The sequence below is a fragment of the Raphanus sativus genome, chromosome 5, assembly GCF_000801105.2.
Source record: "Raphanus sativus cultivar WK10039 chromosome 5, ASM80110v3, whole genome shotgun sequence".
Taxonomy (NCBI): Eukaryota; Viridiplantae; Streptophyta; class Magnoliopsida; order Brassicales; family Brassicaceae; genus Raphanus; species Raphanus sativus.
In genome coordinates this window covers 1,363,641-1,387,995 of record NC_079515.1, presented here as the reverse complement: position 1 = coordinate 1,387,995, position 24,355 = coordinate 1,363,641, and the positions used below count along the sequence as shown (strand labels likewise).

Below are 24,355 nucleotides of genomic sequence, written 5' to 3'. Positions count from 1 at the left end.
GTATTACGCTCAAATTTGGATTCAGCCCAGACTGAACCTACCCAACAGCACTCTTTAACATCGGTTAAGGTCACATTAGACTCAAGTTTCCTGTTAATTTGGATTTATATAGTTCAACTGACCACAAGCTCCATTTCTCAGTTGACCACAATGCATATTCTCCTACGTTTTCTAAACAATTTATTACTATCTCACGTCTATGCACTTCCGATAGGATAGTAACAAGTCGATGCCATAATCTTTGCACATGTAGCATGTTTATCAGAATTTGTAATGGTCTCTTTAAGTGTCTTAAGATTATATATAAGATGATATATATGTAAAAAAAATGTATCGCAAATATTAATCTAATATTCAAATACAAAATATTTTACATTATTATGCTATCTCACTATTGACGCTGTTGTTATATTTCCAACCAAATTTGACATCTTTCATTGTGAAGTAAATGGTAACAACCAATTTTTATTAAGCTGCCTTTAACAAATACAAGGAGCACAAAATTTTCCCAACTTCTCTTCGATGTAGATTTTCTCCTTCAACAATCTGCAATGCAAATTTGAATACTGCTTTATATTATTTTAATTACTCGACTCATTTATATATAGGTAACTAGCTAATTCATAGCAGTCATCATTTACTTTCTTTTGGGCATATTGAATCAACTTTATACATATTGTTAAACTTCTAGTAAATCTCTATATTAGATAAACTTGAATTAAAAGAAAAGTAATAAGATTAAACGTACCATCTCCTTTTCTACGCAAGCTCTCGAGGAACAAGAAGAAAATAGCAACGAAGACCAAAGCCGCGACTCCTCCTACAACTATCGCCAACGACTTCCCCGTGCTTGCTTTTCCCACTTCCTCTGCCAAAAACTAATTAGTTTCTTACCAACTTGTATTTGTTTGATTATCTACGTTCGGTTTGACTTAAAAACAGCTATTACAAATATATAATGAATGTATTGACTCTATATGGCACATAATCTTTGTTGACTCGGTTTGGTTATACTAAAGTTTGAGTATACTTTTTATTTGTTTGATTATAAATTTACTAATCAGTTTATAAATAAAAAAAAAATCGTTTTTGGTAAACATTTATATTTAAATAGGTGAAGATGTGTCGAGACGTATTTGCATTCGTAAACGCATGCATACGTACCGTGGTATGATCCACCGGGATGTTCATGCGGGTAATACGTATACCCAACGTAGCACCCTTCCAAGTATATTTGGCCGGCGATAGACCACGGACACTCTTCTGCCGCTGCTGCCGCGGCCGCACTGACGCACTCGCCGCAATCACAGGCTTCAACGTGGCCGTCGCACTGAGCCACAACGTGGAGGAGCTTGTAGCTTTCCTCGTAGAACCCGTGCCCGTCAACGACTCCTGTTTCGGCAGCAGTGAGTGCCTCCGTTCTCATCTCTTCGAATCCGGCGAACGTCTCCGCCGTAGCTCCGTCACATATCTTGTGGATGAGACCGCGTTCCGGTGTTTCCAGTAACTTGTAGTTATGATGATTATTAGCTTCTCCAAGAATGAAAAAAAAAAAAGTAAATTAGATCGTGCTGGGGAAAAATATCTCTACACAAAGTTGGGGTGCATCATAAACCTTTGCGTTTTGGTCTATTTCTTAGCAAATTCGCAATCGATATAGATTAATATCTTCAAATAGTACTGAATCAAATTTTGTTCCAAAAGAACACACGAAAAAATCTCCAAAATAACATTTATTAAAATAAAATATATGTTTATATATTTGAGTTTATGGTTTAGTATTTAAGGGGTAAGATTAAACTTCCAGGTTTAGAATGTAGGATAATTTAGTGTTTTTATTGATTAATAAATATAATTTTGGGAATTTTTTTGTTTTTAGATGTTATTTTTGTGAAAGAAACTAGAAAGTACTATATATGAGGTTTGCACATTAGTATATCATTTATCTCTTTAATTTAATTTTTACACCAGATAAAGTTATAAAACATACAAAGTAATACTTACGAGCAGTAGGGGCATCGACGAGTTCGATTTCGTACACCATTTGACATCCTCGGAGATGAATACGAGCTGACGTAGCATTTCCACACAATCTAGACGAAATATCACGAAGCTCACTAACACATCTATGACATATCTCACTCGGATAATCTTCTCTGCATTGGAACCATCCCGAGACCGCATGTTCTTCGTTACCAGCTAGAGTCTTAAAGAACTTCGCTCGAGAGGATTCTGACTCGAGTTTGCGTAAGAAAGAATAAAGAGCTTGTGCACGAAGAAAGAAATTATGATTAGAGTAATTTGGATCTTTTGTGGTTGTTGTCTTTTGGAGGATATTTGTGTCTGATGAATCACATTGACTGAACACTAGAGCGTCGTAATCCAATTGGGATGTGTTAATGAGAGAGGGAAGAAAGATAACGATTAGGGTTAGGGTTCGTGCGAATATAGCAGAGATCAAGTGAACAACCATATTTGAGACATATCGAGAGGGAAAGATTATAAGTTATATATTGGTGAATGGAGATGTATATTGTGGTGGTTTAGAATTAAAACCTACATATATCATATATGTCTACTTGACTATTTATTTGTATCATTTGGTTGTGACTTGTGAGGTCAAGTACACGTGAGACTTAAAAAACACTCGAACGTTTCATGATCATAGACGTAGTATATTATTACCAGGTTTTGAATTTAGACTGATTTAAAATGAAATTCGACTACAAATGTTTTCAGATAGGACAATGTTTTATTTTCTAGCCTCACTCTTATCTAATAAACTTCTCATCGGTCTGAAAGAATTAATAACTTGTACAGTCTCCCGCTCAACTAAACTGACCTACCAAGATGGTAAACCTATACACGGTTACTACTAGGGGACATCTCTTGTAAGTTTTAGTCAGTATTTAGACCAATAATAACATGTTCTATATACTGTAAATTGTATAACCTGTACATGATTTATATCATAATGGCACAATCTTTGTTACTTATAACTAGACCCCAATACAAAATACCCGAAAATCCGACCCAAACTCGAATGCCATGCCTGGAAGCATAGAAAACCAGAGGTCTTCTGTGAGCTCTGTTGAAAATGTTATAGTATCGATTAATGTTTGAGCTTAAAGTTAGTATTGATTGTTTAGCAAAGATCTCTGCATCGAGATTGCACTAAGACCCCCTCCCTAGACCAATACCAAATCCCACAAACACACAATTAACACCATAATCATTAGAACCAAGTACCAACAATGCAAGAACCAAACAAAGCAAGAAGAAACAAAAAAAAAATTAGTTCCAACAACCCACTTGCAAAATTATATAATAATAAAAGTCAGACAATGCTTTTAGATTAGTCAAAAGAATCTGAGAATACTGAAAACCAAAATAACATAAATAAAAAAACAGTCAAAGTGTAAAAGAAACTCTCAATCCTCCCCTTCGGACTCGGACTCAGCGCTCTGTAGCCACACCACAAAAGGCTTAACATTCTCCCAAAGAGGAGAGTTCTTGTCCACTCCGCTCGAACCCCTTTGGTACCATTCCAGCACAAAGTCTTCCTCAACAATGTCTTCGTCGTACAATGCCACAAGAACCGGAGTCACCTCTTTAGCAGCCTCTTCGTTTCCACTCTTTCCACAGAATGATCCTATAGAGTTGAGCAGATGCATCTGTGATCCTTCTTCCCCTTGCGTTGCAGCCACTAAGTACTTCTTCTTCTTCATAACTCGTTTGAGAAATTCTTTGCCCGCAGTACCATCAAAGAGAGCGCTGAAAAGTGCGTCCATGACATCTTGAGGAGGCTGAGAGAGAGAGGAGATGAACGTTTTGAGCTGGCTTATAGGTAAACCTTTCTTCAGATACTCTTTCATCTCCTCCATGAGAGTACTCTTCTCCTCTTCTTTTTTTACAGAGAGCATCACCATCTCAGCAGCAGCAGCACTCAACTGTTCCTTCATTCTTTCCTCAGCAGCTTCTCTAGAAGTATCCGTTTGCCACTCAATACCATCATCATCATCATCTTCATCATCATCATCATCACCATCATCATCCACCTCCTTCCCGTTAGAAGGTGCTTTCTTCTTAAGCTTTTTCTGGGCCTCATCAGCTGCTTCACCTTCTTTAAGCCTCTCCTTCTCAGCTCTCCTCATCAAAGCTTTCTTATCCTTCTTCGCCTCCTTCGGTGGGTTTTTCAGAATAAACGTAGTCATTTTATCCCTTACGTCACACACAGAGATATACCCACAAGCAGCACACTTGAGATTCACCATCTGACTCTTTGTAATAACAATCTCAGTCTCAGGGTTCCCACACCCATAACACTGAACATACCTCTTAATAAAAGCCTCCAGAATACAAGCAAGACTAGACGTGCTGTGAGATCCATTCACAAGCGAAGTCTCAGTCTTCTCATCAAACTTGGACTGAGCACCAAGCTGGTAACCAAAGTACTTGGTAGTGTAAGAAGCAGGTCTCCCCAAGGCCTTTGCAATTTCGACGTTGTTGACAATGTTGGTCTTGATGCCGTTACCTTTGCCTTCAGTCTTGGTAACCATCATAGGCATCTTGTACCTGTAATAGGCATCGTTACGGTTGGAAGCACCAATGTTAATATTCTCCAGCGCCATCTTTGAGTTATGTCAATGGAAGTGGTCAGAGATAGGAGGAGGAGTCTCGGGTTTGAAGATGCGTGTGATGGAAGAGCTTGTAGTTCTTGGTCCCAAATAAGAAAACACAAACATATCAATCACAAGACGAGAGAGAGAGAGAGAGAGAGGCGTGGGGTTTGTTTGCTTATATACGAGGATGGGGAAATTAGGTTTACGAAAAGGGAAAAAATGTTTACTTTTTCCGTTTCCGATTAGTTTTAAGTTAAATTTTACGTATTAGTCAAGGCTTTGAAAATTTAACTTTTGTTAGTTAACTAATTAGCAAAATTCATAATAAAAAGTTAAATTAATAACTTTAACTCATCGTTACTAATAAAAGTTAAATTTTCAAATTTTACTTATTAGTCAAATTTTACTTATTAATTAACTTGTAGTTAAAATTTACTTATTAGTATTAGTTTATATTTTTCTTATTTTTAGTTAAAATTACCTAGCTTGTAATCAACAACACCATTTAAAAATTTATTTGACTTTTCATGAACATGAAATTACGTAAAATAAAGAAAAAGGCCTAGACTGAATCTAGTAAAAGGAAAAAAAAAAAGAATCTAGTAAAAGGATTCGGGATCAATATACGGCAAATAAACACACGACTCAGTCACAATATTCAAGCCGAAACTTGAACCCAAAGCTTATAAAAGAGGCAAGCAAAGATATGTATACAAGAAAAAACCCTAGAATTTCTTCATTATAAATTATAAAATAATCTAAAATTACAAAAGAAAATATAAAGAGCCTGAAGAGATAACAAAACCCTATTCTTTCGTTAATTCGCTATGACAGAAACTTCTTCTCTTTTGTCAGAAAGATCTTCTGTTTTTCATTACAACAAAAAGTCAAAAACTCTTAAAACAATCTGTCTCCAGCTTTTTTTATAACCAATCTTCCGTTGAAAAACAATACGTTTAAGAAAAAAAAACCAACGGTCGAGTTCTTATCATGTCTAAAAACCACCAGCTTCTCCCTAATCTCACGCTTCTTCGTTCCTTCCTTTTTATTCTCCTTCTCAATCTCTTCTCAACTTGATCGTATAATCATTCCACGAGACACGAGTGAAACACACAAGAAAGCTAACCCTTTCTTGCATCCCACGCTTCTCGCGAAAAGATTAAACGAATCCATTTAGGTTTTTAGAACACAACAAATAAAATAAAATAAATAAACATGGTTCGGCTCAAATTCGCATGTCCTGTTCTCGAAATTAACTTAATCTCAGCGCAAGACCTCGCCCCGATCTCGAGAAACATGAAAACGTACTCCGTCGCGTGGATCAACACCGACCCCATGAGAAAACTCACGACGCGTGTGGACCAAGAAAACCGAGCCAACCCCATCTGGAACGAGAAGTTCGTGTTCCGCGTCGACGACAAGATCCTCGACGTCGACGCGTCGTCCATCGTCATCGAGATATACGCGGCGGCCTGGGCCAAGGACGCGCTCGTCGGCACCGTGAACGTTCTCCTCAGCGACCTTTTCGCTCCCTGGTCCGGTTTCGGCGACGGAGACGACGGCGGCGGCGGGAACAACAACATGAGGCTGGTGACGCTTCAGATCCGCCGTCCTTCCGGGAGGCTCCAGGGGTTCTTGCGGTTAGGCGTGGCGCTTCTCGACGGCGGTCAGAGGAGCATGCCGTTGTCGATCGAGGTTTTCGATGGAAGTCATCGGAGAGATAATAGTAAGAGAGATGACGCGAAGAAGATGATGCATCGTCGCACGAATAGCGATCAGACGGATTTAACGACGTCAACGAATGATTACGGGGTGAGAACAGGGGTTGTTAATGGAGGAGGAGGTGGTGGTAGTGGTGGAGGAGGTGGTGGTGGTGGTGTGGATAGTATGGTGAATGGTTCGCTTTGCAGCTCTGATATTGGACCGTCTGCGTCTGTAGTCGCGGCTGCGATTGCTCAGGGGCTTTATAACAGACAGAAAACAACGGTTAAAGCGGTTGCGGGGAAGGAGGATGCGAGTTCGATACTCGAAGGGAAGACGGAAGGGATTGAGCATAGAGTCGAGAGGTGGAGAGCGGAGAAAAATAGCGCGGGTAGAGCGGTTGAAGCGGCTGGCTCGAGCGATGATTCTAGCGGGAAAGGAGGAGGAGGGAGGAGGCAGAGAAGGAGGAGGAGACGGAGAAAGGAGAAGCAACGCAGGAGAAACGGCGAAGGTAAGAAAGGGTTGTTCTCGTGTTTTGGAAACGTGTTTGGGTGTGAGATTTCGATTACTTGCGGCGGTGGGAGCGGCGGAGAAGGAGACAGCACGAAGAAGAAGTATAACAGCAATAAAGTAGTGAATCTTAGTGCTGTAGACGAAACGTTTAGTCATTCTGCGACTTGAGAACACAAACAAAAAAAGAGTTGTGTATAATTTTCTTTTCCCTTTTGGTGTGTGTAAACGTTTGGTTTGAAAAGTTTGAAAAAGTAAATGAGTTGATAAACGTATGAATAAAACTTCCTTCACATTCCTATTTGATTCAACTTTCGTCACTTGTTAGGTGATTCAACAGCTTCATAGAATAAAATCTCTGGCCGAACCTTCCTTTCTTCACAGAATCTGACCATATTCTTCCAGCCACCAACAACCTGTTGCATCATCACCACACACGTATATCAATATTGTCTTAAGTCCACATTTCAAAATGTTTATGTCTTACCTTTTTGGCTAAAGCTTCATGTCTGTAACTGACCCACCGGTTCTTTTTAAAAGCTAGGCAGAGGTATTCTTCTTCTTCACCACAACCAACCTGCATTTACATATTCTGAGACTCTAACCAAGAAACAATAAGACAAACATTTGTGACTTTGTTTTTCTGATTTTACCATTGACACAAGCCGGTACTTTGTGTTTGGTTCCAAGCCTTCGTATAGCTTACTGATATCTATCTCCCAGTCCAAAGCCTTTGTTGTCTCGTGAATTTCATTTGCAGTTTCGTTCTTCTCCCATATCAACACTAATGTTGCAAACCCCACAAAACACCCAACATTGTTTTATCATATCGTTATAACAAATAAAATGAGTTGAGAAGATCATAGATCATGGTCAAAACTTACCGATTGTGAAGATAGGCGGACATCTACTTATAACGTGATGAACAAAGTTTGCCTCTCCACAGCCTTCTGTTTTAGCGTCGCATAGCATTTTATCTTCCATGCGGATCAACTTAAGAATGTCCTCAAGCTTCATCTTCCCAAAAACACACTGTATATATAGAACCAGAGAACAATTTTCTAAGGGTACTACAAGTTCCTGTAGGAAATACAAAGAGGTAAAATAATCAAACATACCTTCAGGTCTCTGATTGAATCTGCAGCCACAACAACGCCATAAGAACTCTGCTCTGGATAATTTGGATTCTTTCTGCATTTGCTACAACTCATTCTTTCATATTCTTCCAGTGTAAAAATATGAGTTACGCAGCTTTCTATATCTGGAGTTTTCCAGCAAGGCCAAAACTCAAGGATGGATACGAGTAGCTCAGCAGCATCCCTTGACTGAAATGGAAAAAAAGAAATCAGAATGAATATTCAACACAACAGTCAATAAATTTATCAGCTTATCGTTTATCTGCACAAACCATTGAATGAACTCCTAGGGAAGCACGTAAGTTTCCCAGGAGGTAACTGTACATTCCTTCTTTTATCACCTTCGAGGCAAAAGCGGTAAAGAATTCTCGTAATGCATAAGGAACTTGTCCTTCCTGGTTTTCAGCAAATTGAAGCCGATTGCGCACCAAATACTCTTTAAGAACTTTAATTTTACAAAGGGCCTGCAGAAGCAGAACAGTATATAAAAGAATAAGGAAGGGAAGAGAACAAACAAAATTTAGAATTTTATGTCAAGAGCTAAATTGTTGGTGCCTGCTTTACCTTCAGTGTCATGTCAAGAGCTAAATTGCATCTGGTTGCCGCTGCAACATGAGTTGACTCCATATGTTTCGACAGTAAATCTTCTCCAGGCATATTTTGCATATCTAAGAAGATGGCAAGTGAAAGAAATAAAAATTATACATCTCAAAACAAAGTAGTTTAGAAGTTTCGTCACATGAGAAGCTTTTATACAATTAAAGTCACCTTTAGCAGCTTCCTCTTGATTCTCAGTGTTGGCTGAAATATCCAATCGATCCAGTTCACCTGAAAGGGTATCTGCTGGTTCCACACAGTCTTCTTCCACGGGTTTTAGTGGTGGAGAAGATTCACTAAACATTGGTAAGAAACACATTGTACTCAGCGAAAACTTTCAAACAAATTATCAACTTGCGAGACCAAATTTTTCATCTAGAGAAGAGGCACTTACGGTTTGACATTCTGCTCGATATCAGTAGACGTGCTCGTTGAAGTTTTCTGTGATGCCATGAAGACTATTTTAATTCTTACAACTGAGTAATCAAAAAGTCAGCGAAGAAATAACCTTGATGACTCCACGTTTCTTCTTCTTTGACCCTGATTTCTTCTGCTTCTCTTGTTTTTCCCTGGACAAAAGATCTTCTTCTGCTGCAGCTACCTTGGCTTTGGCGTCCATTTTTATCATTTCATTTAACTCTTCCTAAAAGAAGAGACATAAACCACAATATAAGGTACATACAAAGAGAAAACCAGAGCAAAGATGAAAACTCTATCTATAAAACCAAAATTTCAAACCACCAACCCTCATGAACCGTTTGAGCAGGTTACGGATATAAGACCGGTAGTCAAAAACAGAAAGCCTGGTGAGCTGGTTTAGCAAACTAATCCTTGAATTTTCAATCAGTAAAATCTTTGAATCGGCTAGTAGAAGCTGCAAGTCAATGGATAACAATTTAAGTATGTTATTCTATGGTTAAAGAAAGCTCAGGTCAGGAATGAACCTTGTTGCTGACCACAACTTTCAGACGTTCTATGGAATTTAACACTAGATCATCACTAAGATCTTGATGCCCGTGTATAAGATCCAGGCAAGCTTCTAGATCGTCGAAATCAAATGTGGGTTGCGATGCTTCTTCGAGAATATCCCGTACTGCACACACGAATAGTATTTCGTTGGACTCTTCACACATGTCACCTAGAAGAGACGCATATACGACGTCCCCTTCACCTTCCGGAGCAATCCTTCTCTTTTCATCTTCGCTCGTACACAAGTTTTTGGCGTCAATAAGAGCTCTATAGTAATTCAATCTCTCCATCTTCTTTACATATTTGGTTGCCAAATCCCTACACGTGAAGTGAATGGATCTCAGAATAGCCACGCACATATCAAGATTGTGTGCCCTGACAGACCTGGGAAATTCAAAGCTCCCATCTCTCATAGGATGATCAAGTAACCAGGTTATGATGTCATCACCCTGAGGATGTGTCTTGGCGTAGTAGTCATGCTTGCAAACATCTATTGTCCCTTCATCATCGAATGGAGAAATCTCGCCTGTCAGCAGTCTTTTATCCAGAAGCATAGAAGAAAACTGACCGTCAAACTCGATCTTTTCTTTAACTCTCGTACGACCACATAACCCCTCCACTGCTCTGCAAACCAAATTTGTACCATCATCCCTTTTAAACTTGATGAGTTTGAAAAGATCTACAATTCGTTTGAGTTCATGACAGTCCCAAAAGCAGATACGCTGAGGTGTTTCCACTAGGCCACACTCGATTGCAAGAGACTCGGTAACTTCAAACTGTGCAAGAATCGGAAACTCCATCATCCATTCTAGAGTGGTAAAAGGAAGAACCTTATGCTCCCAAAGTGACACAAGACGAAATTTGATTTCCTTGAGTAACTTACTGCGCTTTCCATCTGCAGCTAAAGGCCAGTCCATAGACCATCCTTCCTCATATACAAACTCCTTCACAAACTCGAGCCTAGTCTTGATCATTTCAGCGGCAGCTACTGCATCCACTGGTTCCCAACCTCCAGCCAATATCATACCAGCCCACACTTCATTTAAACTCTGAGGAATATGCTTTCCATTAGAAGGTTTAAATTTTGCACAATGTTCCTGTTCAAGATGATTCCTGAACTTCTTCACATAAAAGAATTTCTGTGAGCAACTTCGACACATCCAGAATCTCCATTTCTTGTTTGTCTTTGTAGAATCCAGAACTTCCTCCAAAGCTTCTTTCCCCTTTTCGCCATAAATCCTCTCAACGTAGCTTCTAAGCTTCGAAATGCTTACTTTCATAAAGTTCTTTTTAGCCTCAACACTCATACTCGCCCAATGCGACCTAAATCTTTTATCAGCAGCGTCGTTGGAGACACTCCTAATCGTAGTGTCTCGAGCTTCTTTCGACTCCTCAAGTGGTGGCTCGGGGATTTTTCCAGCACGACTAAGGATGATCCTTAACTCTGACTTCTTGCGTATTTTCTCAAGCGCATCTTTTGTTTCTAGATAGGCCGAGTCCAATTCACCAAAAGATTCCAAAACAGATACACTCTCTCTCGCGAGTTTCGCGGCTTTCTTGTAAAACAATGCCGAGTCAAGCTGTTGGGCCATCTCGAACAGTGAATCCGCGGCGAAGGTGTGTATATCTAAATCTTGAGTAAAAGGTTCAACACAACCCAACAAAAATGCGAACTTGATGTCACTGTTCTCTGCTGTCCTCGCTAGATGGTACAAGATGGTACCTTGAAGGAAAGGAAACATTCCTGGAACTTCATCTTTCCTGCGCCTTGAATACGCATCTTCGAGTACCTCCAGGGCCTTCGTGTGGTTTCCTTGAGCGAAGTGATCTCGTGCGATGTTGTGGAGCCGCTCATCCTCCTCAGCGATTTGGAGGAAGGAAGAATCCATGGTGGAGAAGAAGAGAGTAGCGGAAACGATTCTCTCTCTCTCTCTCAAGGTTTCTTAGGGTTTTTGTTTTGCTTCAGGTAGAAGGTAAACTTTCTTTGCGAGGGAAAAACAATATAACGGCAAGAGGCATCACGTGAGATCCACGTGAAAATAGAGACGGAACCAGCATGGAACCACGTGGCATCTTCTCGAACAACTCTTCTCTCGATATATATCCATTGAGGACTTCTGTCGAGCATCTTTTGTGCATTCCCCGTTTCGAGTAAAATCACAGACACTGGCACACTGCATCGGTTTAATTGCATCTTCCCAAAATAAACAATGAAACAAAAAAAAAGTCTAGATGTTGTGTAAATCGTTGAAACATTGAGTGAATCGAGGAAGTAGAATGGTCTGATTTGAATTTTGATTTTGGTGGGAAAGGAAGCGGAGTAGGAGGAGGAGCAACGACGAAGGTAAGAAAAGGTTGTTATCGTGTTTTGGAAACGTGTTTGGATGCGAGATTTCGGTTACTTGCAGCGGTGGAAGCGGCTGAGAAGGAGACAACACGAAGAAGAAATACAATAACAATAAAGTAGTCAACCTTAGTGCTGTAGACGAAACGTTTAGTCATTCTGCGACTTGAGAACACAAAAAAAAAGTGTATAATTTTCTTTTCCTTTTTGGTGTGTGTAAACGTTTGAACGTATGAATAAAATTTCCTTCACATTCCTATTTGATTAAACTTTTGTCACACTCGTTAGGTGATTCAACAGCTTCGTAGAACAGAATCTCTGGCCGAATCTTCATTTCTTCACAGAATCTGACCACATTCTTCCAACCACCAACAACCTGTTGCATCACCACACATTTTCAGTACTCTCTTAAGTTCAAATTTTCAACTCGAGAAAGACAATTTCAAATTGTTTCTTCTTACCTTTTTAGCTAAAGCTTCATGTCTGTAACTGACCCACCGGTTCTTTTTAAAAGATAGGCAGATGTATTCTTCTTCTTCACCGCAACCAACCTGCATTTCACATTCTGAGACTGTAACCAAGAAACAATAAGACAAACATTTGTGACCTTGTTTTTCTGATTTTACCATTGACACGAGCCGGTACTTTGTGTCTGGTTCCAAGCCTTCGTATAGCCTGCTGATATCTATCTCCCAGTCCAAAGCCTTTGTTGTCTCGTGAATTTCATTTGCAGTTTCGTTCTTCTCCCATATCAACACTAATGTTGCAAGCCCACAAAACACCACAACATTGTTTTATCACAGCGTCATAATAAATGACATGAGTTGATAAGATCATATCTAGTCATGGTCACAACTTAGTGACTTACCGATTATGAAGATAGGCGGGCATCTACTTATAACGTGATGAACAAAGTTTGCCTTTCCACAACCTTCTGTCTTAGCGTCACATAGCATTTTATCTTCCATGCGGATCAACTTAAGGATGTCCTCAAGCTTCATCTTCCCAAAAGCACACTGTATACATAGAACCACAGAACAATTTTTAAAAGATACTACCAGTTTCTGTAGGAAATAAAGAGGTAAAAAAAAAATGAAACATACCTTCAGGTCTCTGATTGAATCTGCAGCCACAACAACGCCATAAGAACTTTGCTCCGGATAATTTGGATTTTTTCTGCATTTGCAACAACTCATTCTTTCATATTCTTCCAGTGTAAAAATATGAGTTACGCAGCTTTCTATATCTGGAGTTTTCCAGCAAGGCCAAAACTCAAGGATGGATACGAGTAGCTCAGCTGCATCCCTTGACTGAAATGAGTAAGAGAATCAGAATGAATATTTAACACAACAGTCAATAAACTTATAAGCTTATAGTTTATCTGCACAAACCATTGAATGAACTTCTTCTAGGGACGCAAGTACGTTTCGCAGGAGGTAGCTGTACATTCCTTCTTCTATCGTCTTCGAGGCAAAAGCGGTGAAGAAATCTCGTAATGCATAAGGAACTTGTCCTTCCTGGATGTCAGCAAATTGATGCCGATTGCGCACCAGATACTCCTTAAGAACCTTAATTTTACAAATGGCCTGCAGAAGCAGAACAGTATATAGAAGAATAAGGAAGTGAAGAGAACAAACCAAAATAGAGAACAAGTTTAGTTTTTGAATGTTATGTTTGTTGGTGCCTGCTTTACCTTCAGTGTCATGTCAAGAGCTAAATTGCATCTGGTTGCAGCTGCAACATGTGGTGACTCCATCTGTTTCGACAGTAAATCTTCTCCAGGCACATCTTGCATATCTAGAAGACGGCAAGTTAAGGAAATTAAAAATTGTACATCTCAGAACAAAGTAGTTTAGAAGATTCATCAATTGAGAAATTTTTTTTTACAACCAGGGTCACCTTCAGCAGCTTCCTCTTGATTGTCAGTGTTGACTGAAATATCCAATCGACCCCGTTCACCTGAAAGGGTATCGTCTGGTTCCACACAGTCTTCTTCCACGGGTTTTAGTGGTGGAGAGGATTCACTAAAAATTGGTAAGAAACACGATGTACTCAGCGAAAACCTTACAATTTATCAACTTGCGAATCCAAATTTTTTCATCTAGAGAAGAGGCACTTACGGTTTGACATTCTGCTCGATATCAGTAGACGTGCTCGTTGAAGTTTTCTGTTACGCCATGAAGACCAATTTCATTCTTACAACTGAGTAACCGAAAAAGTTAGACAAGCAAATACATAATATAAATCTTCAACAACCTTGATGTTTTTACGTTTCTTCTTCTTTGACCCTGATTTCTTCTCCTTCTCTTGGTTTTCACTGGACAAAAGATCTGCTTCTGCTGCAGCTACCTTGGCTATGGCGTCCATTTTTATCATTTCATTTAACTCTTCCTAGAAGAAGAAACATAAACAACAATATAAGGTACATACAAAGAAAAAAATCAGAGCGAAGATGAAAACTCTTTCTATAAAACCAAAATTTCAAACCACCAACCCCCATGAACCGTTTGAGCAGGTTACGGATATAAGACCGGTAGTCAAAAGCAGAAAGTCTGGTGAGTCCGTTTAGCAAACTAATCCTTGAATTTTCAATCAGTAAAATCTTTGAATCGGCTAGTTGAACCTGCAAATCAATGGATAACAGTTTTACGTATGTTATTCTATGGTTAATGAAAGCTCAGATCAGGAGTGAACCTTGTTGGTGACCACAAATATCAGACGGTCTATGGACTTTAACACCTTATTATCACTGAGATCTCGAAGCCCGTGTATAAGATCCAGGGAAGCTTGTAGATCGTCGAAATCGAATGTGGGCTGCGATGCTCCTTCGAGAATATCTCGTACTGCAAACACGAATTGTACTCCGTTGGGAGCCTCTCCTTTGTCTGTTTTTAACTCTTCACACCTGTCACCTAGAAGAGATGCATATGCGACGTCCCCTTCACCTTCCGGAGCAATCCTTCTCCTTTCATCTTCGCTCGTACACAAGTTTTTGGCGTCAGTAAGAAGTTTATAATAACACAAGTACTCCAACTTCATTACATATTTGGTTCCCCAATCCCTACAGGTGTAGTGAATGGCTCTCAGAATCGCCACACACATATCAAGATTGTGTGCCCTGACAGACCTGGGAAACTCAAAGCTCCCATCTGTCAAAGGATGGTCAAGTAACCAGGTTATGATATCGTCGCCCTGAGGTTGTGTCTTGGCGTAGTAGTCATTCTTACAAACATCTACTGTCCCTTCATCATCGAATGGAGCAATCTTGCCTTTCAGCAGTCTTCTATCCAGAAGCATAGAAGAAAACTGATCGTCAAACTCGATCTTTTCTTGTACTCTAGTACGACCACATAATCTCTCCACTGCTCTGCAAACCAGATCTGTGCCATCATCCCTTTCAAACTTGATGAGTTTGAGAAGATCTACAAATCGTTTGAGTTCATGACAGTCCCAAAAGCAGATACGCTGAGGTGTTTTCACTAGGCCACACTCGGTTATAAGAGACTCGGAAACTTCAAATTGTGCAAGAATCGGAAACTCCATCAACCATTCTAGAGTGGTAAAAGAAAGAACCTTACGCTCCCAAAGTAACACAAGAAGCAATTTGATTTCCTTGAGTAACTTACTGCGCTTTTCATCTGCAGCTAAAGGCCAGTCCTTAGACCATCCTTCCTCATATACAAACCCCTTCACAAACTCTAGCCGATTCTTGATCATTTCAGTGGCAGCTACTGCATCCACTGGTTCCCAATCTCCAACGAGTATCATACCAGCCCACACTTCATCTACCAGCTGAGGCATATGCTTTGTCATAGCAGGTTTAAATTTTGCACCATGCTCTTGTTCAAGATGATTCCTGAACTTCTTAACATAAAAGAATCTCTGTGAGCAAGTTCGACACATCCAGAATCTCCATTTCTTGTTCGTACTTGCAGAAACCAGAACTTCCTCCAAAGCGTCTTGCCCCTCTTCGCCATATAAGCTCTCAACATAACCTCTAAGCTTCGAAATGCTTACTTTCATAAAGTTTTTTTTAGCCTCAGCACTCATACTCGCCCAATGCGACCTCAATCTTTGATCTGCAGCGGTAGTGGAGACACTCCTCATCGTGTCTTGAACTTCTTTCGACCCCTCAAGTGCTGGCTTGGAGCTTTTTCCAGTACAACCATGGAGGATCCTTAACTCTGCCTTCTTGAGTATAGTCTCAAGCGTAGCTTTTGTTTTTAGATCGGCCGAGTCCATTTCACCACAAGGTTCAAAAAGAGATAAACTTACTTCTGCTTCTTTCGCAGCCTTCTTGTAATACAATGCCGAATCAAGCTGTTTGGCGATCTCGAACAGTGAACTAGCAGCGAAGTCGTGCATCCCCAAATCTTGATTGAAAGGTTCAACACAACCCAAGAAAAACGTGAACTTCATGTCACTGTCCTCTTCTCTCTTCGCTAGATGGTACAAGATGGAACCTTGAAGGTAATGGAACATTCCTGGACTGTAATCTTTCCCACGCCTTGAGTACGCATCTTCGAGTACCTCCAGGGCCTTCGTGTGGTTTCCTTTAGCGAAGTGATCTTTTGCGATGTTGTGGAGCCGCTCATCCTCCTCAGCGATTTGGAGGAAGGAAGAATCCATGGTGGAGAAGAAGAGAGTAGCGGAAACGATTCTCTCTCTCTCTCTCTCTCTCTCTCAAGGTTTCTTAGGGTTTTTTTTTTGCTTCAGGTAGAAGGTAACTTTCTTCGCGAGGGAAAAACAATATAACAGCAAAAAGGTTGAACCTCTCTTGGGATCTTTATCACGTGAGGTCCACGTGACAATAGAGACCGAACCAGCAGGGAACCACGTGGCGTCTTTTGGAATAACTCTTCTCCTGATATATCCATTGGGGACTTCTGTCGAGCAGCTTGTGTGCACTTCCCATTTCGAGTAAATCACAAAACTGCGTCCGTCTAATTGCACCTTCCCGAAATAAATAATGAACAAAGGCGCCAAATGCTGTGTAAATCGTCGATACATGGAGTGAATCGAGGAAGTAGAGAGGTCTGAGTTTGATCTTCGTATTTTTCCCGGAATAAAAGAGTGCAAATCAACGTAGAAACTAGAAAGAAGAAGATGATCGGTATAAGTTATACCAGAACCAGAAGAGCTTAACCGTTCTCTACCGCTGGTTTATTGTTATGATTATGTTTGGTACGGTATTAAATATTGTTCTCCGGTTAAAATTATCCGGTTAAGTACTGTTTTATAAAACCAGAACCGTTCTTCTCTCTATCTACATCTTCTGATAAACCTCTCTCTTCTCACTTGCTTCACTGGCCTTCCCTCTCGAGTCTCGGCGTCAGTAGCAGTTCAAAATCCGGCGGCGAGCCAGAGGAATCATCAATCAATGTCTTCATTCTATCGTTGATTTCACTTCGATGGATTTCATTTCCGCTACTTCTTCGCCCGTTTTCACACAGTTGTCTCCGCTCTCTCTCAGCCCAGGTCTAGTATCGTTAAATCTCAAGTATCGGGTCAAACACCGGGTATTCGGGTCTAGAGAATCCAATAAATCTAGGAAAATCGCGCCCGTTAGAGGCTGTTACGGTCTTCCCGGCGTACATGGGAGTTTCGCGAGTTCGAACCACTCTAAAGACGGAAGCAAAGTTGTTTCATCGTCTACGAGAGAGAGCGTGATACAGTTCGTATCCAAGCCTTTAGTTTACGCCTTGTTCTGTATTGCAATCGGTTTTGCACCGGTTCAGTCTTTTCAAGCTCCGGCTTTAGCTGTGCCTTTCCTCAGTGATGTGATAAGGAAGAGAAAGAAAGAGACTTTGATTGAGAAAGAGGTTGTTTTGAAATCGATTGATCATGAGTTCTCCGGTTATACTCGGAGGCTGTTGGAGACGGTTTCGGTTCTGCTCAAGAGTGTTGAGAAGGTGAGAAAGGGAGACGGAGATGTTGCTGAGGTGGGGAAGGCTTTGGATGCGGTGAAGGCGGAGAAGGAGAAGCTTGAGAATGAGATAATGAGTGGGTTGTATAGTGATTTGAGTCGGTTTAAGAAAGAGAGGGAAGTGTTGATGGATCGAGCAGATGGGATTGTGGAAGATAGGGAGAGGGTGGAGAGTGTGGATGTAGTGGAGAGCGAGTACAACAAGATATGGGAGAGAATAGATGAGATTGATGATGCAGTTTTAAAGAGAGAGACAACGACTTTGAGTTTTGGGGTTAGGGAGCTTATGTCCATTGAAAGAGAGTGTGTGGAGTTGGTTAAGAGCTTTAACAGAGAAATGAAGAAAAAAAGTTCTGAGAGGTAAATGATATGTCTAGCTATGATTTTTTGTGGAGATAATATTATTCTGCCTTACCTTTAACTGAGATTTGGTCACCCTTTGATGATATATATCCTAACTTCTGATGGTGATGGTAAAAGGCAGTTCTAGATTACCATTTTATCTTGTTTATGCTCGTATGCCTAGTTTAGGTACATCTTTTGTTGGCTTTTCTATATGTCTTTGTCGTATATATGCTTTTTTTGTTTTTCCCTCTGACATAAATGTTTCAGGTTACACTTACACTATCAATTGGTGTTCTGTTTGCAGTATTCCTGAGAGCCCCATTACGAAACTCCCAAGAGATGAGATTAAGCAGGAGCTACTGAACGCTCAAAGAAAGCATTTGGAACAAGTGATACTGCCTGATGTTTTGGAACTAGAGGAGGTTGATCCCTTGTTCGATCGTGATTCATTGGATTTTTCTCTACGCATCAAAAGACGCCTTGAGGAATCGAAAAAGCTGCAGAAAGATCTTCAGGATCGTATCAGAGGACGTATGAAAAAGTTTGGTGAAGAAAAGCTTTTTGTTCAAAAAACTCCAGAAGGTGAAGTTGTCAAGGGTTTTCCTGAAGCTGAGGTGAAGTGGATGTTTGGAGAGAAGGAGGTGGTTGTTCCAAAAGCTATCCAGCTCCATCTACGCCATGGTTGGAAAAAGTGGCAGGACGAAGCAAAGGCAGATTTGAAACAGAGACTTTTAGAAGATGTTGATTTTGGTAAACAATATATTGCGCAGAGACAGGTATATTTTGGCTTATGGTATGAAATTCACTAGACAACAAATATGTATCTTTTTCATGGTAGATAAATCACGATCCTAGTTTTGTGAGTCAGCATGTCGAACCAATAGATTTGTATCTTTTGGTGATGGAAACCTAAAGAATTGCCTTGGTTTTGGTAGATTCTGTAGGCTCTTTATTGAATACAGCAAGTTTATCTGTTATCTTATTAACAAGCTATCAGGTAAATCAGCTTACTTGGCCAAGCAAGAAGCACTTTTTCTGGTTTACACCATTGATTGAATCTTCTTACTGTTTGATGAGACAGTTGTAGGCGTACCTTGTTGTGAAGTGTGTGTACATCTGTGCGTTTTGCAGAATTTATTTGGACATGTATTGGTCACTCACCAATTAGTTACTGATATGTCTTTTTTTCTCTCTGAAGGAACAAGTTCTCCTGGATCGAGATAGAGTTGTTTCAAAGACTTGGTATAATGAAGACAAAGATAGGTGGGAGATGGACCATATGGCTGTTCCATATGCAGTTTCAAGGAAGCTGATTGACAGTGCCAGGATTAGGCATGATTATGGTGTAATGTATGTTGCACTGAAAGGAGATGACAAGGAGTACTACGTTGACCTCAAGGTAGACAAATTAAAGACTCTAGTTTATTCGATAAATTCCTTATTTTTGTTTTCTAACTCTTTTCTATGGTTGTAGGAATATGAGATGCAATTTGAGAAATTTGGAGGGTTTGATGCTCTGTACCTCAAAATGCTTGCTTCTGGAATTCCAACTACTGTTCATCTGATGTGGATACCCATGTCAGAGCTAAGTATCCATCAACAGTTTCTGTTGTTTACAAGGGTGGTTTCTCGAGCCTTTAACGGATTGAGGAAGACTCCTCTTGTATCACAGGCAAAGGACATTTTATTAGAGAGAATAAGAAATATAAACGATGACTTTATGATGGCGGTCGGTTTTCCAGTTCTTGAATTTATCATTCCTTACCAGGTATTACTTTACTCTCTCTCTCTCTCGAATATTTTAGTTTCCTGTTTCCATGAGACTAGTCGTTCCTCTTAAAAAATTTACTTTTTTGACACAGCTAAGGCTGCGTCTTGGAATGGCTTGGCCGGAAGAAATAGAGCAGTCTGTTGGCACGACATGGTACTTACAATGGCAGTCTGAGGCAGAAATGAACTTCAGGTCCCGCAATACAGAAGATTTTAAGTGGTTCGCCTGGTTTCTAATTCGAACTTTTGTGTACGGGTATGTTGTGTATCATGTTTTCCGCTTTCTGAAAAGAAAGATTCCGAGAGTTCTTGGCTATGGACCATTCCGTCGAGATCCAAATGTGCGGAAATTTTGGAGAGTGGTATGTAACTATCCCTTTTCCGTATACTTCTCTTCCCAACGCTCTAGTTTTAGTGAGGAGTAGTATTAAACCAATCATTCTTGTTGTCATTCAGGTTCCTTACCACTTTAACAATTAATTACCAAAACCTTTTTTTTTTGTTTTGCAGAAATCATATTTTACTTTTAGAAAAAGGAGAATCAAGCAAAAGAGAAAGGCTGGAGTCGACCCTATAAAAACTGCATTCGACAGAATGAAGAGAGTGAAAAATCCACCAATCCCGTTAAAAAACTTTGCTAGCATTGAGTCTATGAGAGAAGAAATCAACGAGGTTGTGGCGTTTTTACAGAATCCGAAGGCATTTCAGGAGATGGGTGCCCGTGCACCACGGGTATGTTGCTTTATGGTTGTGTAAGACAGTGTCCAATTTTAAGCAGCATTAATTCATAGGAAGTGCGATTGTACATTGCAGGGAGTTCTTATTGTTGGTGAAAGAGGAACGGGAAAAACGTCGCTGGCGCTGGCTATAGCAGCCGAAGCAAGAGTGCCTGTTGTTAATGTTGAAGCTCAGGAGTTGGAAGCTGGACTATGGGTTGGCCAAAGTGCAGCGAATGTCAGGGAACTCTTTCAAACTGCAAGAGACATGGTTAGCTGCTTCGCCCCATGTTGTTTTGTTGATTCATTATTTTCATAGATATTAATTTTATCTCATGATAATCAGGTTCCGAGTCTTATGTAACATCAGTTTCATGCCGTCTTATGTTCTGATGTTTGTGTTGTTATTACTAGGCACCTGTTATCATATTTGTGGAGGATTTTGACCTCTTTGCTGGTGTTCGCGGGAAGTTCATACATACAAAACAGCAAGATCATGAATCTTTCATCAATCAGCTTCTTGTTGAACTTGATGGGTAAGAGCCAATTTCTCTGTTGATTGAAACTTAAGAACATATTTGTAGTATTCATAGCGGCTTCTCAAAGTGTCGCCTTTAACACAATAAGAATTGGTGCATTAGAAACCCATGTAGCTTCTCCTTTATCTAGTTGACGTTATAATTTATGATTATGCAGTTTCGAGAAGCAGGATGGAGTAGTTTTGATGGCTACTACCCGAAATCATAAGCAGATTGATGAAGCGTTAAGAAGGCCAGGTCGTATGGATAGAATATTTCATCTTCAAAGTCCAACTGAAACGGAAAGGGAGATGATTTTACACACTGCTGCAGAAGAAACCATGGACAGAGATCTCATTGATCTGGTGGATTGGCGTAAGGTGATCTAAAGCTGTGCAAATTTGTTTATATTTTGCTCTTTCCTATATCTCTTCACTATCTTGGTTAGTTAACAGCTCATGGTTTCAGGTTTCTGAGAAGACATCTATATTACGACCGATAGAACTGAAACTTGTTCCAATGGCTCTTGAAAGTAGTGCCTTCAGGAGCAAGTTTCTGGATGCAGATGAACTTCTGAGTTACGTTAGCTGGTTTGCGGTAAACAATCTTTCATCATCTTAGACTTTTGTCAAACCATTTTTGATCATTCCTGAGCTTGGTCTCATCAGGTGATTCCTTTTTCTTTTCTGACAGACGTTTAGCCGTATAGTGCCCTCATGGTTGCGGAAGACTAAAGTTGCCAATAAAATGGGCAAGATGCTTGTTAATCATCTTGGACTCAACTTAACCAAAGAAGATTTGGAGAATGTGGTTGATCTGATGGAACCTTATGGACAAATAAGCAATGGAATAGAACTTTTGAATCCTCCTGTTGATTGGACGAGGGAGACAAAGTTCCCACATGCTGTCTGGGCTGCTGGTCGTGCTCTGATCGCACTTCTAATACCAAACTTCGATGTCGTAGACAATCTGTGGCTTGAGCCTAGTTCATGGGAAGGAATTGGGTGCACAAAGATCACCAAGGTCACAAGTGGTGGCTCTGCAAGTGGGAATACCGAATCAAGATCATATCTTGAAAAGAAGCTCGTTTTCTGCTTTGGATCTCACATTGCATCCCAAATGCTTCTTCCTCTTGGAGAAGAAAATTTTCTTTCGTCCTCAGAGATAACACAAGCGCAAGAGGTAAACTCTCTCTACTCTTTTTGCACCAACCTGTTGTCTAAATACTAAATATGCCGTCGCCAATATGATTATAATTTGCGGCATGTACCACAGATTGCAACACGGATGGTACTTCAGTATGGCTGGGGACCCGATGACAGTCCTGCTGTCTACTATGCCACTAACGCGGTAAACGTCTTTCTTAAATTCGACATTAGTATTCCTTTCGTAAGATTAGTTGTCTGAAACCACTGAACCAAGATGCTAAATAAAACTTGCGTTCAGTTTCCGTTCATTCTGATGTCTCATCTGACACCTGATTGACTTATACTCTTTTTGATCCTCTTTGATGTATTCGATTCAATGGAGCAGGTATCAGCTTTGAGTATGGGAAACCATCACGAATACGAAATGGCTAGTAAAGTTGAAAAGGTTTGTTTTACTCTCTAGTTGCCATGTCTCATAGCCTTTAACAGTTTTCTTCCAGCTTGGCGTTTCAGTTGGTTAAAGCATTGTCCAAGGCTAACTGTAGAATTAACATCATCTTATTTGCTCTTCAGATTTATGACTTAGCGTACGAAAAGGCAAAGGGAATGCTCCTCAAAAATCGACGTGTCCTTGAGAAAATCACTGAGGAGCTGCTCGAATTTGAGATATTGACCCGAAAGGTAAAATCTTCACGATGTTGGAACCATTGTGCAATTGAGTATTCGAGTGAAGGATGTTCCAGACACCTCTCCATAAACAAATCTTAAACATTTTTGGTTTCTTCGCTTGTTTTGCAGGATCTAGAAAGACTTGTTCATGAGAATGGTGGGGTTCGGGAGAAGGAACCTTTCTTTCTCTCTGGAACCAATTACAACGAGGCAAGTATCACTACCATCACTCCATATCGTTATCGACAAACTCAAAAAACAAATTAACCATAGACCACAAAGTTACATGGCCTTGATAAAAAAAGAAATGCTATCTTCTCTCTATTCATATCTCTTGTATGGTTTGATTTGTTCCTGTTGCAGCCATTGTCAAGGAGTTTTCTTGATGCCGGAGATTCTTCAGAAACCGTGCTTCTTGGTACACAAACCTAGAGAGACCCATGGAGAACATAGAGTTTGATGACAGAGTAAAACTTCCTGCAGATTGCAAGTTTTGTTCTTTTGTTCACCAGATTTGTCACTTGAGACTAGTTTAGCTACCAAGCTTGAGACTTGAGGATTCATTTTTAAAACTGAATTCTTGTCCTGATCTCTTATTTTTCTTGGGACATGTCTCTTATTGTTCTTACTGCTACATGTCTGTGTACAATATATTCATCACTGCTTCCAAGTACATTCTGGTCGTCTGGACGATGTCGTTTGGAAGATTACGGTTTAAACGTAACCGTAACTTGGTCGTTGCAGTATATGTTTAACATAAGCATTAAAAAGATGATAAGCTAATCACTTAACAATGGCGAATGAGATTCCTTCAAGCGAGAATGTTCTTCCAAAGCAACAGTTCAAGAGAAGATATGCTAGTCCGCGGTGGAGAGTTAAGGAGAAGCCATTGCTCTTGAGGATGCTAGTTTTGGTGCTTTCCCCTTTTTGAGTTCATGGACCAAAACTGTTATTTTGAGCCCTTTATAGCTTTCAGATGAAATCAGTCTTCCTGGTATCCTAAAGGTTAGCTTTCATTCATCTTGTAACTTAGAGTTTAAAGGATATTCTGTAGAGATTTGAGTTTCTATAAATACAAAAAGTGTGATGGTTCTTATTTGTACAGCCTGAAGTATCATCTTAATTTTCTTTTTTATAATCAGCACTAATAATTGATGATGGAGTACCAGATGCTGCTACTGAAATTTAGTATGTTAGATTTGAGAGTGCATCCTCTTCTCTACTTTATCTAGTCAGGGAGCAATACTGCTAGAATATATGCTTTCCCATGTTAATATTAATATCATTCAAATGCTTTCTTTCGATGTGTTTGTTAGTGATAATAACCAATGGCCTCATGATAAGAATCTTTTGATAATGATCGTTTACGAATAAAGAACAATAT

The 24,355-nt window shown here is 40.0% G+C and overlaps 6 protein-coding genes across 11 annotated transcripts; 2 read left to right on the top strand and 4 right to left on the bottom strand.

Moving 5' to 3' along the window:
• Positions 1-366: 366 nt before the first annotated feature.
• LOC108860164 (plasmodesmata-located protein 4) lies at positions 367-2,510 on the bottom strand. Of its 4 annotated transcripts, none has more exons than XM_057010412.1 (4): positions 2,005-2,510; positions 1,165-1,533; positions 749-862; positions 367-546 (listed from the first exon to the last, which is right to left on the bottom strand). In XM_057010412.1, the coding sequence occupies exons 1-4, from the start codon at positions 2,471-2,473 to the stop codon at positions 539-541; spliced, it is 960 nt and encodes a 319-aa protein (XP_056866392.1). In that variant the 5' UTR covers positions 2,474-2,510; the 3' UTR covers positions 367-538. The 4 variants fall into 4 exon arrangements, with proteins under 4 accessions (XP_056866392.1, XP_018489570.2, XP_056866391.1 ...); XM_018634068.2 differs by having other exon boundaries at positions 369-546; positions 749-868; positions 1,165-1,530; XM_057010411.1 differs by having other exon boundaries at positions 370-546; positions 749-868.
• A 769-nt stretch (positions 2,511-3,279) lies between these two features.
• LOC108860846 (probable eukaryotic translation initiation factor 5-2) lies at positions 3,280-4,840 on the bottom strand. The gene has a single exon (XM_018634696.2). It carries the CDS (start codon positions 4,629-4,631, stop codon positions 3,432-3,434), a length of 1,200 nt encoding a protein of 399 aa, XP_018490198.2. The 5' UTR covers positions 4,632-4,840; the 3' UTR covers positions 3,280-3,431.
• Positions 4,841-5,452: 612 nt separating this feature from the next.
• On the top strand, positions 5,453-7,004 carry LOC108861790 (uncharacterized). Its single transcript, XM_018635743.2, has one exon. The coding sequence runs from the start codon at positions 5,838-5,840 to the stop codon at positions 7,002-7,004; it is 1,167 nt and encodes a 388-aa protein (XP_018491245.2). The 5' UTR covers positions 5,453-5,837.
• A 16-nt stretch (positions 7,005-7,020) lies between these two features.
• Positions 7,021-11,481, bottom strand: LOC108861789 (uncharacterized). Its single transcript, XM_018635741.2, has 12 exons — positions 9,511-11,481; positions 9,312-9,440; positions 9,075-9,209; positions 8,961-9,007; positions 8,738-8,862; positions 8,534-8,637; positions 8,242-8,433; positions 7,952-8,158; positions 7,718-7,865; positions 7,487-7,617; positions 7,321-7,410; positions 7,021-7,249 (listed from the first exon to the last, which is right to left on the bottom strand). Exons 1-12 carry the CDS (start codon positions 11,422-11,424, stop codon positions 7,151-7,153), a joined length of 3,321 nt encoding a protein of 1,106 aa, XP_018491243.2. The 5' UTR covers positions 11,425-11,481; the 3' UTR covers positions 7,021-7,150.
• On the bottom strand, positions 7,021-16,980 carry LOC108861787 (uncharacterized). Of its 3 annotated transcripts, XM_056986016.1 has the most exons (13): positions 14,574-16,980; positions 14,374-14,502; positions 14,136-14,270; positions 14,000-14,046; positions 13,770-13,903; positions 13,573-13,676; positions 13,271-13,465; positions 12,983-13,189; positions 12,748-12,895; positions 12,506-12,636; positions 12,341-12,430; positions 12,109-12,255; positions 7,021-7,077 (listed from the first exon to the last, which is right to left on the bottom strand). In XM_056986016.1, exons 1-12 carry the CDS (start codon positions 16,506-16,508, stop codon positions 12,136-12,138), a joined length of 3,375 nt encoding a protein of 1,124 aa, XP_056841996.1. In that variant the 5' UTR covers positions 16,509-16,980; the 3' UTR covers positions 7,021-7,077; positions 12,109-12,135. The 3 variants fall into 3 exon arrangements, with proteins under 3 accessions (XP_056841996.1, XP_018491242.2, XP_018491241.2); XM_018635740.2 differs by lacking the exon at positions 7,021-7,077 and having other exon boundaries at positions 11,989-12,255; positions 13,779-13,903; XM_018635739.2 differs by lacking the exon at positions 7,021-7,077 and having other exon boundaries at positions 12,043-12,255.
• Positions 16,981-17,144: 164 nt separating this feature from the next.
• LOC108861786 (probable inactive ATP-dependent zinc metalloprotease FTSHI 5, chloroplastic) lies at positions 17,145-23,644 on the top strand. The gene is made up of 16 exons (XM_018635738.2): positions 17,145-18,165; positions 18,455-18,926; positions 19,349-19,549; positions 19,625-19,918; positions 20,013-20,282; positions 20,431-20,652; positions 20,734-20,907; positions 21,051-21,172; positions 21,333-21,534; positions 21,623-21,751; positions 21,848-22,336; positions 22,430-22,504; positions 22,688-22,747; positions 22,876-22,983; positions 23,101-23,181; positions 23,335-23,644. Exons 1-16 carry the CDS (start codon positions 17,291-17,293, stop codon positions 23,401-23,403), a joined length of 3,843 nt encoding a protein of 1,280 aa, XP_018491240.2. The 5' UTR covers positions 17,145-17,290; the 3' UTR covers positions 23,404-23,644.
• The last annotated feature ends 711 nt before the right edge of the window (positions 23,645-24,355 follow it).

Coding starts and splice junctions, on each gene's coding strand:
- LOC108861790 (XM_018635743.2), top strand. CDS start 5,838: ATGGTTCGGCTCAAATTCGCATGTCCTGTTCTCGAAATTAACTTAATC.
- LOC108860846 (XM_018634696.2), bottom strand. CDS start 4,631: ATGGCGCTGGAGAATATTAACATTGGTGCTTCCAACCGTAACGATGCC.
- LOC108860164 (XM_057010410.1), bottom strand. CDS start 2,473: ATGGTTGTTCACTTGATCTCTGCTATATTCGCACGAACCCTAACCCTA. Junction 1,534..2,004: donor CGTCGATGCCCCTACTGCTC/GTAAGTATTACT, acceptor TCATTCTTGGAG/AAGCTAATAATCATCATAAC. Junction 869..1,164: donor TCCCGGTGGATCATACCACG/GTACGTATGCAT, acceptor AGTTTTTGGCAG/AGGAAGTGGGAAAAGCAAGC.
- LOC108861787 (XM_056986016.1), bottom strand. CDS start 16,508: ATGGATTCTTCCTTCCTCCAAATCGCTGAGGAGGATGAGCGGCTCCAC. Junction 14,047..14,135: donor AGAAACGTAAAAACATCAAG/GTTGTTGAAGAT, acceptor ATGGCGTAACAG/AAAACTTCAACGAGCACGTC. Junction 13,190..13,270: donor TAGAAGAAGTTCATTCAATG/GTTTGTGCAGAT, acceptor TACTCATTTCAG/TCAAGGGATGCAGCTGAGCT.
- LOC108861786 (XM_018635738.2), top strand. CDS start 17,291: ATGGATTTCATTTCCGCTACTTCTTCGCCCGTTTTCACACAGTTGTCT. Junction 18,166..18,454: donor AAGAAAAAAAGTTCTGAGAG/GTAAATGATATG, acceptor TTCTGTTTGCAG/TATTCCTGAGAGCCCCATTA. Junction 22,505..22,687: donor TCTACTATGCCACTAACGCG/GTAAACGTCTTT, acceptor TCAATGGAGCAG/GTATCAGCTTTGAGTATGGG.
- LOC108861789 (XM_018635741.2), bottom strand. CDS start 11,424: ATGGATTCTTCCTTCCTCCAAATCGCTGAGGAGGATGAGCGGCTCCAC. Junction 8,638..8,737: donor TCAAGAGGAAGCTGCTAAAG/GTGACTTTAATT, acceptor CCATCTTCTTAG/ATATGCAAAATATGCCTGGA. Junction 7,866..7,951: donor ATTCAATCAGAGACCTGAAG/GTATGTTTGATT, acceptor CTATATATACAG/TGTGTTTTTGGGAAGATGAA.